General features: G+C 40.8%; 1 protein-coding gene across 6 annotated transcripts in view; it reads right to left on the minus strand.

The window, feature by feature from the left end:
* The window catches only part of GABRB2 (gamma-aminobutyric acid type A receptor subunit beta2), a 267,905-nt gene that overhangs the window by 18,126 nt on the left and 236,950 nt on the right, over window positions 1–12,829 (minus strand). For 3 of the 6 annotated variants that reach the window (XR_007775509.1, XM_050962711.1, XM_050962710.1), the window contains exons 8-9: window positions 11,796–12,040; window positions 7,216–7,326 (exon numbers count right to left, since the gene is read on the minus strand). Coding sequence is in view for 4 of the 6 variants with exons in the window: in XM_050962711.1 (XP_050818668.1) it covers window positions 7,216–7,326; window positions 11,796–12,040 (356 nt within the window). In the remaining 2 variants the exon portion in view is untranslated. The remainder of the gene's footprint in view (window positions 1–7,215; window positions 7,327–11,795; window positions 12,041–12,829) is intronic. The other 3 variants (XR_007775510.1, XM_050962713.1, XM_050962712.1) reach the window with 1 other exon arrangement.

The raw sequence follows: 12,829 nt of genomic DNA on the forward strand, positions 1-12,829 counted from the left end.
CTGGAGTGGTGCACACAGGCTGTGGCATACAGGGTGCTGCCAATTCTCCCCACCCTCAGTTCCTTCTTGCTGGAAACTCTGACAGTGAGGAAAGAGGGTGGGTTGTGCAATGAACATGAGCAACGTATCTCAAAGAACACCAGTTATGGAAAAGGTAACTGTCTTTTCTTCTTCAAATGATTGCCCATGTCCATTCAACTTAGGTGACTCCCAAGCAGTACCCCTCAGAGGTCCGTGGAGCAGTACCATGGTCTCAGAGATGCTGCACACCAGGACTGGTACTCCTGCCAGGGGGCGTGTGCCTCCAAAGGTCTGCGCCCGGTGGCCGGCAAGCTGTGCCTCAAGCCTCTGTGCCCGTGCGCAAGGTCAGGGACCAAATGGGGCTCCGCTGCATCTGCGTCTGCCTATTGCAGTCAGATGCGTGGTGGCTACAGGAGGGTGAGTCCTTGCGGGACTTCCCCCACGACAGGGAATGGTGTTGCTGAGGTGGGGACCAAAGTGGTCTGAATGCAGGTTTACTCCGTGACTAGGGAACCACAGGAACTGATGTAGGTGGCACTGGGAGGGACATGATCTCCTGCGCCACCTGCAGGCCTTAGGCGTGGATGGCACCTGAGGTTGACGGAGGCCTCTGCTGCTATCTGGGGTAGCCGGCAGGAAGTGGGCTTGGCTACATCGCTCCACTGGAACTTGGGCCCAAGATCCCGGTATGGATGAAGAGGGTAGGGATGACCTGCATGGGACCTTGCTCACACCTAGTCTTATCCTTTCCCCTGTGGGAGGTTGGAGATGGGTCTCATCCTGCTTTCTTGGGCTTCTTCGTCAGAGCCAGGATAGGGACTGGTGCCAGCCGATGGGGCGCTGTGTACGGAGGTCATGGAACTCGGCACCAAGTTGGAGCATTGCTCTGGTGCCGGGGTGAGGGCTGACTCCATAAGGAGAGCTCTTAAACGAATTATCGCACTGGTTCTTAGTCCTTGGCTTGAAGGACTTGCAAATTTTGCACTTCTCACTAGTATGTCCTTCACCCAAGCAATGCAAACAACTGCTGTGTGGATCACTAATGGGCATGGGCCTCTTGCAGAGATCACAGGGCTTAAATCCTGTGGATCAGGGCATGCCCTGTCCTGAAGCAAAGTCTCTAACTATAGCTATGGGATTTATAAACACTTATAGAAAACTATATACAATATAATACAGGAGATAACTAGCTTGTACGAATGAGCAGCTACAGCACTAGCTGAAGCAGCAACAGTTCCAGAACCATCACTGGTGGCAAGAAGGAACTGAGAGTGGGGGGGGAACTGGCAGTGCCCGATATATCGCAGCATGTGCATGCCACTCCAGGGGGCTGGAGGGATACTTCTGAGGGAAAAACTTCCGGCACGAGTGTATGTGGCAAGCACACACACCTAAGTTGAACAGACATGAACAATCACTTGAAAAAGTACTATTATCATGTCCTCTCTCAGCCTTCTCTTCTCCAGTCTAAACAAACTCAAGTGTTTCAATCTTTCCTCATAGGTCATGTTTTCTAGGTCATTAATAGTTTTTGTTGCTGTTCTCTGGACTATCTCCAAATTGTCCACCTCTTTCCTGAAATGTGGTGCCCAGAACTGGACACAGTAATCCAGTTGAGGCCTAATCAGTGTAGAGTACAGCAGAAGAATTACTTACAACACTCCTGAAGGTAAGGTAGCAATCATTTCCACTATTTTGAAAATAAGGGAAATAACTCAGGTTTGAGATCTGACACAGCAATTTTGCTTCTCAAATAGTGTTGAGGAGTTAACTGCCTCTGTTTAGTAGAACTTAAAAAAAACATTGACAAGTTGTTAAACTGCTTTTGTATCTTTTACAAGAGCAGAAGACACTCAAAATTTATAGTTCTCTGGTGGGGAAATGTTGCAAAAGATGGACTCAAAGACATGTAATATCTCTCTCATCAATACTACATATAGGTAAATCCCAGTTATCCTAATGCTCATGACCTGAATTTTGGATTACTTGAAATGTTTCTCCCTCTAAATTAAAATAATAATAAAAACCTTAAAAACACTCAAAACAAATTTATCTAAATATCAGATTTTATAATGGTTTCAGACATCACTGAGACATGAGGATAATGAATTCGTATGTGGTATTCTTGTACATCCCTATGATGATAATATTAATGGCCCTTGCTTCAGCCAATAACCTCAACATTCTTATGCACAGTACCCTGAAAGGTAAGGTTTACTATACTGATTTTAAAAAGGTGCAAATGACTTGTTCAAGGTAACAAGGCTGAAGTCTTTGGTAGGACCAGGCAGAATCTAGCAGTGTGATTTCCAGTCCCTTCCCTGTTGTAACTAGGCGGAGGTCCCCCTATGTTTTATTTGCAATAAGCTTGATATGCCAAAAGTTCTCACACTTGACTGTATTAGTGTTTTGTTTGGCATAGCTGTGTCTGCTGTTACAAAATCTGAAATACAAATCTGAAATGCATAAGAATTATATGGGCGAGTTTCTTAACTTAGGGTCAGTGATGGGTGACAGGTTCTTAGATGATGCAAGTAGCCTGATGTGCCTTAAACAAGCAGAATGTGTGTACACTGTTCTTACATGAATTAAAGATGGCATTGTGAGGATCACAGCCCCAGACAGAAAACCCCACATGGCTGACTTGACCTTTATTCTGATGTCAGATGGAATATCACTATGGACTGTAGAGACAAGTCACCTTCTGATCTTCTGTAAAAGGCCACAGGCTAAGAATGGAATTTTCTCAAATTGCATTCATATCAAACTCCTAGATAATGCTAATGGGGCAGAGGGTTTACTTTTTTTTTTAATTTGGTTTTCAGGTGTTCTTCTGTGATATGTGAATGGCAAATTTAGGATGAAAGATGTGGGGTCAATACTGGGCTTTTCTGTTTATGGTGCTTTTATTATCGCTGTCCATTTTTATGACAGATCTTGTAATCTGATTCAGCAAGGAGGATAGCCTCAGGCTCGGCATCAAGAATAACTCCCAATACAGTTTTAGTAGTAGTGTAAACAAAACACTCATCTTTATAAGGTAGTAAAAAATGTTTTAGCTGAAAATTTAGCAGAGTGTTGTTGGTGATGAATACCCCCCAAAGCACAGAGCAAAGGGGCATGTGTGATATAGAAGATATTAAATGGAACTTTTCAGGCCATTGAAAGTGGTGATGTAATAGAATGCTGCATGGTACAGTTCCAGTAATTGAGTGTGTGTGTTTGTTTTAAAACTCATCTTGTTTTCCTAGGCTCTTGATGTTTGTGGGCCAGATTTTGCTGTCCTGACTCATGTTGAATATACTCTACTCTATGACTAGCCCCAAATATTTCAATAGCACTACATAGGAATAAAGTATTGTTCAGTATGAATAAGGATGAAAGAATCTGACCGCATAGTAAGAGGACTCTTCCTCAGTCCTTCTATACTGTGCAATATCTACACTATTCACATGCCTGTGCTATTCTCCATTCCTCTTCACTACAGCCTCCCTTCATCTAAAGTAAAACATGCTTCCACCTTATTTCTCTCATCTCTGTGCTTAGTGACCTTGCAGTATAGTTATTCCACTTTAATACTTAGGGCAAGATCCTGACCCTCACTCTAGCTGTTCTGGTGGTGTGACGGGGCTGGAAATCTGGCATAAACAGACAGTCAGCAATTTGTCCAGCAAAGGAGTAGTCTCAGTTGGTAAGACACTAGCATATCCGGCTCTACACCATTTAAACCATACTTTGCTCCTTGTGCTAGTTCAGATCTGAGAGCCTCAGATGTGTGCAACTTGGCATGGTACACTCCCAAACCTCCCCACCTACTTACTTGGCAGGGAGAGTAGCAAATGTGCAACCCCTGCTTTCCCCTGTTCCCTCACATCCAGACTGTCATAAACAGATTGTTAAGGGTTAATGTCCCTTCTACCTGTAAAGGGTTACAAGCAGGGAACTGGACACCTGACCAGAAGACCAATCAGAAGACAAGATACTTTTAAATTGGGGTGGAGGGAAGCTTTTGTGTGTGTTCTTTGTCCGTTGTGTGTTCTTCTCTCGGAGGGTCTGACAGAGACCAGACATTACTACAGGCTCTCTAAGTTTCTTTTCAAATAGTAAGTAAAAACAGGCGGTTTAGACTTTTTGATTGTTTTACTCTATTTGCAATTGTGGATCTGGCTGGTTAACTTTTATATGTGTAGTTGCTGGGAATATTTTGATTTGTTTTGGTACTGGGGAGAAAGTCTCTTTCTGGTGTCTGTAAGCTATAGGACCCTGTAATATTTACATCTTGAAGTTACAGAGATAATTCTTAACTTTTTCCTTTCTTTTATTAAAAGATTTCTTTTTTAGAGAACCTGATTGATTTTTTCCCCTTGTTTCCCTTGTTTTATTCCAGGGGATTGGGATAACTCACCAGGACGGGTGGGGGAGACTGGAGGGGGGAGAGACAGAATCTCTCTCTGTTTCCTTGAATCTGTTTGCCTCTTTGTGGAAGGGAAGGGAGATGCTTCTCTGTATGGTGATTTAAGAGGTTGGATCAGTATCTCTCAGGATAGCCCAGGGAGGGAAATTCTGGGAGGGGGAAAGGTGGGGGAATGGTTTATTTCTCCTTGTTTTAAGAACCCAAGGGATCTGGGTTCTTGGGGTCCCCAGGGAAGGTTGGGGAGGTCAGAGTGCCCCAAAACACTATATTTTTGGGTGGTGGCAGTACTATCAGATCTAAGCTAGTAATTAAGCTTAAGAGGATTCAGGTGCTAGTATCTCATTTTCTGAACTCTAAGGTTCAGATCTGAGAGGGAATGCTATGACACAGACCCATGGTCCAGTGAGAGCCATGGCTGCACAGGGGTGTGCACGCAAGGGATATCTGTCTTATTCCCCAGCCAAACTATGGTGGCTCTCATTTGCGTAGTTGGTGAAACAGTTTCTCAAAATCCCTTTGCCTCCCTAAGCTCCACAGTTGGCCTTAAAGGGGCAACATTTCTACTGTAATTAAAATCTAAAAGGATGTGGTTCCATCTGAATATTGTATTATGGGTTTCAACATTTCCAGAAGGAAGGTATATTCGGTCCTGGGGGAAGTTAAGGAAAACACGGTTTTATTTCAGTGCTCCATACAAAGAGTCAGTTTTAGCTTTCTGTTAAATAAGAGTCCTTTTGTGAAAGCTGTAGCAGAAATATTTTGTGCTAATATATCTCCTGCTGCACTGCCCATACCCTCCTCTTCCTAGCCTGTGCTGCCTCACAGTTTTGAGGTAGCATGTCCCCGCTCTGCTGGTGAAAGGTACTTCACAGTGCTTTCCACCACCACAGTCTCCCCAGGAAAGATTTTTACTGGCAAGGCCCTTGAACACTAATTTATGAAAGACCAGGGTATAGAACAGATCTGCAATTAGCTCAGCATGTTTACTATATGCTTTACTGTGCCATCTATAACATCCATTAAATCGTCATGTTGCAATGAGGGAGTTCTGCTAATCACTATTATTGCCATTTCAGTGTTCAAGGTTTGTTATACCTCCAGAGAAGCCACTAAAAGTGTTAGTCTGAGTCAAGAGGGATGGAGTACTAATGAGAATATTTGTGGAGAAAATATTGACAATTCTGAAGGACATAATGATGGAAGCTCAGCTTGGCAAACCATAGGCTGCATGGATAAATTCAGGGCTAAAAAGAAGCTGTATTGTAAACAGAAAGTCAAGAGGTATCTAGTCAGGATTACATGTCCTGCATGCGAGAAGGAAAAGAAGCAGAGACAGTAGAAAATCTTGCTTACTAATGGGGACAGAGCTATAAGCTACATCAAGGATAAGACAAATCCAAAATGAAATTTCTGCTAAGCAGTCAGGAAATCAGTGAGAGCGATGGAAGATGGCAGAACTAATGCATTTAGTACATACCCCTATTTAATAACAACAAAGACAACATTACTAGGCTCAACAATGTAAGAATAAATCCATAACTTCAAAAGAGATAGAACTTAGCAAAAAGTTACTTGAAGAACCTGCCAGTCTAATAGCAAGCAGACCTACACCCCAGAATTCTAGGGGATACATGGTGTCAAACTGATAGTTAAGGGTTAATGTCTCTTTCACCTGTAAAGGGTTAACAGTGAACCCGCAACACCTGACCAGAGGACCAATCAGGAGACAAGATACTTTAAAATCTCAGTGGAGGGAAGTCTTTGTTTGTGTGTTCTTTTTTTTGTCCGTGTTCTCTCTGGATTCTGAGAGGGACCAGACATGTAAGAAGATTCCTCCAATCTTTCTGAAAAAAATCTCTTCTGTTCTAATTTTAGTAAGTACCAGGGAAAAGGCGAGTTTAGTCTTTTGATTGTTTTCTATGTTTGCAAATGTGTATTTTGCTGGAAGTATTTTAAATTGTATTTTGCTGGGGGGAGGCTTCTCTCTAGTGTCTATAAGCTGAAAGACCCTGTAACGTTTACTATCTAAATTACAGAGACAACTTTTACTTTTTTTCTTTCTTTTTATTAAAAGTTTTGCTTTTTAAGACCTGTTTGATTTTTTCCCCTTGTTGAGGCTCAAGGGAATTGAGTCTGTATTTACCGGGAAATTGGTAAGGAGGGGAATTGGTTTATTCCCCTTTGTTGTAAGACTCAAGGAATTTGGGTCTTGGGGTCCCCAGGAAAGGTTTTTTGGGGGACCAGAGTGCCCCAAAACACTATATTTTGGGAGGCGGCAGCTTACCAGATCTAAGCTGGTAATTAAGCTTAGAGAAATTCATGCTGGTACCCCATTTTTTGGACTCTAAGGTTCAGATTGGGGAATTATACCATGGCACATGGGTACTGAGATAATAATCATCAGCTAATATCTATATAGGCTGTGGAGACCTTGAGGTCCCAAAAGATGGAAGTGTGTCAACCTGGTACCATTTTTGTTTCCACCCTTAAAACTTCACATCCGTCCTTTGCAAAGTAAAGAAGCAAACAGGGAACAAAATTATAATAATCTAGAAGCAAAAGCGTCATGGGGTTAAACGTGGGTTAAGAACAAATCCTGCCAGACCAATTTCATAGTCTATTTTGATATGACTGCAATATTAGTAGATAAAGGGAATGCAGTAGACATTACGTCTGGATTTCAGAAAAGCACTTGATACAGTATCACAGGGGAGGGGAGCCAACAAAAGATGTCTTGGATAGAAATACAATTAAAATGGATCAAAAACTGGCTATCTAACCGTATACAGAGAGTAATCGTAATTGGTAGTCCGTCTAGTTGGGGAGAGATTTCCAGTGGGGTCCAGGGATCGGAATTCGGTCCCATTTTGTTTAATATCTTTATAAAAGACCTGGAAGACAAAGTAGAGAATAGGGAATGGTGGTCAAAGCTAGAGGTGGCACAGAAAAATGCAAAAGCATTTTAGGAACTATAAGGACAAACTAATAAAAATGAGATTTTTCACTAAAATAAAAGAAAGATTATACATTTGTGACAAAATAATTCTAAATGTCCATACAAAATGGAAAGAAAGGTTTATTGACCTCTAATACTATTCTTAGCCAGATAGAGCTGTTCACGGTTAGAAAATAAAATCCAATATAATATTAGGTTGGGGTGTATAAGTCATATTATCTCTCCAACGTGCAGAGAGGCAATACTCTTGCTTTATTCATCCTTACTACATCGGCACTTGCAATACTGTGTATCATTTTGGGCACTTCAGTATGAAAAGGATAATAAATTGAAGGTACTTCCAAGATGACAAAGGTAGGAGGAAACATCACATGGTATGAGGATAGCCTGGGAACACTAAATATATACGCATATAGCCTGGAAAAGAGCGGTCAAGAAAGTGTGTGTTAACTATCTGCAAATGACTTGAGTGTCCGCAATAAAGGGAAATGGGAACTGTTAAAGTCAGCACAGGAAGGCAAACTTGGAAGTAATAGTATGAAATTGCTTACAAGAAAAACAATGAGACTTGACATGAGGAGAAAGGTTGTTAAAAGAGTTAAAACATGGAATAAATTGCCGAGGTCAGCTGATGAAGCTTCAACTTTAAAATATAGACAGGTGAGGACAAAACACCTGAGAAATACAGAAGGCAAATTCCTGCATACTGCAGGAAGGTGGGGTTTGATCATCTGCATGGTCTTTCCAAGCTGAAGTGGCTATGAAGTAAAATAAAGCTTGTCATATAGAATTCATTTTTAACTAGTCCATGGTTACATATTTCCAGATAATCTGTTGTGAAATTTTCCTTGCTCTTGTGTACTTTTTAACTCCCCTTGATTTTATTATTGAAACTACATGCTGCAAAAAACAAAACAAACAAAAAGGATATAGGACAACAAAAATTAAAAAAAGGAAGACATTGCATTTCTGTCCTACCTGAATTCTGAAAGATAAATAGATGCAAGGCATTTTGCATGAATATAGTATGAAATATAATTGAAAACATTAGATTAGTACACATTGTCATATGGAAAAGCTTATAGGAGCTCCTGGATGAGGGCTGGTGGGGTTCAGTCCAGTGTCATAAACCAAAGGTTAATACACTTCTGACTCTCAGAACCCCCAACCTCCACACAGATCACAAGGGATTCACAGCAGGCCCTGGACATAATAAAAACAAGCCCCTGTGCCTTTCTACTGATTCTGGAACTCTCTACTCCTGGATATCAAGGAGCAAATGGAGCCAGGTTGCCAATGTTTCTGCCTGCCCTGGAACAGCTGCCTGGAAGGAAGCACAGCCCTGTAGCACACAGGTCCTGCAGGATGTGCTGCCATAATAGCAGGAGTAGGTAAAATATATTTTCTTGCAGGAGGGTTTGGGTGGCCAAAAAAAAAAAAAAAAAAGACTGTGATAATTTGCAGGAAAACATTTAAAAACTTTTAATACTTAAATTTAAGCGAGGGATAGAAAGAGATTTGATGTCTATTATAACCGGAGTTAAAGTATTTTTACATGGTTTAAGCAAGATTTGTTTTATTCTTTCAGCGGAAAAATTCTGTCTATATAAAAACTGACTGTGGGTTTTTTTTGGTTTTAGTAGCATAGGTGAATCCATCTCTCTGGCGAGATTTGTGGGATTTAAGTTTTTTGTGACTGGGAGCAGGATAAAAATGCACAAAACAATACAGGAGTGGATAGGAGTGGTTATTGCAGGGTGGGATGGGAGTGGGATTAAAAAAATAGTCCCATGTAGGACTCTACAGGGGAGTTCAACAGTGTAAGCCAGAGATGTATTCATTTTTTCCACTGATTCCCTCTAGGGGTAGAGGAGTTGTAGCACGAAAAATGTGACCCTCTGCTGGTTTCTACGTTAAACCTTGAGGAAATATATTCCAGATTTATTGGACCAATGGGCAGTTCTACAAAATATAAATCTACCAACCTGGTGAATTGCAACATTTCCAGTGATTATGGATCCTCTTTCTAGCCCACTTCTCTATGATGTTCGTAGTAGTACAGCTGTATGACAATTTAAAGTTTATGGGCCAGATTTTCAATAAGGATCCAGAACTTTTGTGCTGCTCCAGAGGTGTAAGAGAGATTCTGGCTGTAACTGGACAACTGAAAATTCCCTTGGGCAAGGACAAAAGCTCAGCTAGGGAAAGCTGGCAGAGCCAGCTCCTGCATCAATTGCCCCCTCCCTGCCCAGCATAGGGGATGCATTGTTGGAGGGAAGAGGCAGGGTGGAGCTCTGCTCCACTCCACTCCATTGACTCCCACCTGGCATAAACTAGAGCAGGCCCTAGTCTGCTTCAATGCCGGGCCAGCAAAAACAGGTCAGAATCAGGAAGCTGTAACTGGCTCTCTGACACCTCTCATTTCTGGCACAGGAAATAATTTGACCCTCACTGAAGTTATTTAACTCAATGAGATGAAGGGTTAAAAACTGAGAATCTCTGAATATGATCCATATCAATGTGCTTGTTAGTGCCTGAATTTTGATATTAACAGGATGAGCCAAATGGGCGCAGTTTGTCACTGGATGAAGTTATTGGTCATGCCATTATGTGACTGGCTGTGTGTGGGGATAATTATACAGAGGACAGCACAAGGGAACCTGTGAGCTGCAAAGATATACAGTGCAAACTGCACCCGGTAGCTTGGATGACACGACAGTAATTATGTGCCTGAATCTTTTCATTGATTTCAGTTGGTTTTGAATTAGGCCTTCTGAGAGCAAAGTTAGTTTGGATGGTGATGATAGAACTCTAAGATGTGTAAATTTATTCACAATTCTCTGTGTTGTGTTCAGTATATATTTTGATTTTCCTAAGATTCTAACAAGAAATAAAGTGCTTTTTATTTTAAGTTTACACAAAAATACCCTGTTGGATTTTTGAGTGGCATGGTTCTGTTTGTTAAAGGAAAACTAGTTTAAAAAAAAACAAGTGAAATAAAATCTTGTGATTTTTTAAAATTGGTTTTCATTGAATTTTACTATGAACACTGGAATGATGAAGGGTGAATGGGATGAGTTGTAAGAGTGTAACATCAAAGGTAATTACCAATCCTCATGCATTTGCCTTAATTCATTTGCATGCTACAATCCCATTAGATAAAAGCAGTTGTCTTATGGTTTTCTCACATTACACAAAATAAAGTTAAAATAAAAAAAGCATAGCTAGTATATGAAATCTGAGCCATTAAATATAATCCTCTAGTTGAAAACATTCAGTAAAGAATGTTTTTTTAGGTGCCAGCTGATAGTGGAAAATTAGCGCCTGCTGTTAAAAATACATACCCCCTTCCCATTACCCTACACCCACACTTAGTACATCAGCATAAAAATCTGGGAAGATATTAAATATTCCGCCCCCAGAGCTGTGAGAAACTTCTCCATTTCCATCCATGCAAACTTTTTCCTCTAGTTTTGAATTTGTACCCTTTGAGTTTCATGTTGAGTGATACAAGTGAAAAACCACCCAAATTAAAAGAAAAGCCAGTTGAAATCTGTACATTTCATCTGGACTCTGACTGAAAATTAGAACTCTGAGAGAAATCAAAATTTTTATTTTGTTTTGTGGATTTACACATGTTTTTTGCCATTTTGTGCTTGGCATGATTTGGTGCTTGCCCCCCAATTTTGCTTTATGTGAAATTTAACCAAAGCTGCTACTTCGAATAATGGCCTCATTTTCATTACACAAAAGGAATGCATGCACTTGAAAAAAGCAAGTATCTTAGCAACTCCCTCCACCCCACTGGGCCTATTTTCAGATTCAAATTGTATGCATAAAAATTGACACCATAATTCTGAGTCATTTTGCATTTTGCCAAGAATATTTGAGACACTTGTAGCTGATAACATGCAAAACCACCAAATGTCAAGTTTCCTTAAAAAAAGAAAACCCATGTCCCATCACCTCAGTTTCTCTGAAAGGTTTTAGGAATCTGGTTCAAGTTTGGGGTTTGTTGCCAAGGTTTCATACTGCTCTTTCTAACACATGAGCTTATAGCCATCATTTTGGATTTGCTCATTAAGGCCTCTAAGGAACAGGGTAATTTTTGTGGTTTATTTTGAAGCTTTCCTACCTCAATTTTGAGTGAGAATGCATCTCTGAGCTCAGCCTATTCTGAGTCTGCGCTTTAAAAGAACATTCTAACAATCATAGTTCCAGCTAGAGGGCAGCATGCATTGCTGAGATAGCGAAATATAATGCTTTGCAGAACTAAGACATGTTTCTAGGAATCCGACTGGATATGTTCTACACAAGAAATTATACTTTTAAGCTCTGTTTGGAAGAAGTGAATCGGCTGTGGTTGCTACGAATGGCTAAAACATATTCCCCACTTCAATTTACCTTATTGACATCCATTCGCAACTTCTCATTGTTGGCACTGGCAGCTTTTTCTGCCGCTTTCTTTTGACGTTGGGGTCCCCTGCCAAAGAAGATGTAGTTGACCAATGCATATTCCAGCAGGGCCATAAAAACGAAGACAAAGCATCCCATCAGATACATGTCAATGGCTTTCACATAGGGAATTTTGGGAAGAGTCTCTCGAAGATGAGTATTGATCGTTGTCATAGTGAGCACAGTTGTGATTCCTAGAAAAAGGAAGACAGTTCCATTGATTATATTCATGTTAATCTTCTATCATGATAACTCAATCTTTAAATGCCAGCATTGCAGGGATGTTAGGAAGGCATTTTTGTTCTTTGTTAAAAAAGTGTGGTATTAGTGCAACTTATTACAGTTGTAGTTGTCTAAAGACAAATACACAGTAATCTTGACTCATGCAAATATGCTGTCTTAAAGGGAACTGTAGCCTCTCCTAGCTACCTGGGCTATCAGCAGCCAGCATAGACACACTACGTCTTGCCTTACTGCTTTCCTCTAGAATGTTCTTGCTACCTGTCTTTAGATTTGAATTCCTGGGAAGAAATCCTGGCCCCATTGAAGTCAGTGGCAAAATTCCCATTGGATTCAATAGTACCATGATGTCACCTACTCCTACCTACAGGCTCCAGTTCTGATTTCCATGGATGGAGGAAGTATCAACAGGAGTGGGCTTGATTTGTGTTAACTTTTGGCAAGCACCATTCACATTTATATTTGCAGTGTGTGCTCATATACTGTGACGAGGGGCATAATATAAACAGACCCTGAAAGGATAATTGATGAGATACATTAATATAAAGAGCAGTGTTCTCAGCATTATAAGAATTGTTTTGCTTGTGGAATTTAAGGTAACACTATGGAGAGGAAGCCCTCTACGTGGCAAGGGAGATTGGTTAGTCAAATGCACAGGCCCTGCCACAATTGTATCTACTTCACACCTAAAGGAAAAGAAATGTTTATTCCATACTACAGTATTGTAGGTTTGCTCTGGACTT

This window comes from Gopherus flavomarginatus, chromosome 7 (assembly GCF_025201925.1).
Source record: "Gopherus flavomarginatus isolate rGopFla2 chromosome 7, rGopFla2.mat.asm, whole genome shotgun sequence".
NCBI classification, from domain to species: domain Eukaryota; kingdom Metazoa; phylum Chordata; order Testudines; family Testudinidae; genus Gopherus; species Gopherus flavomarginatus.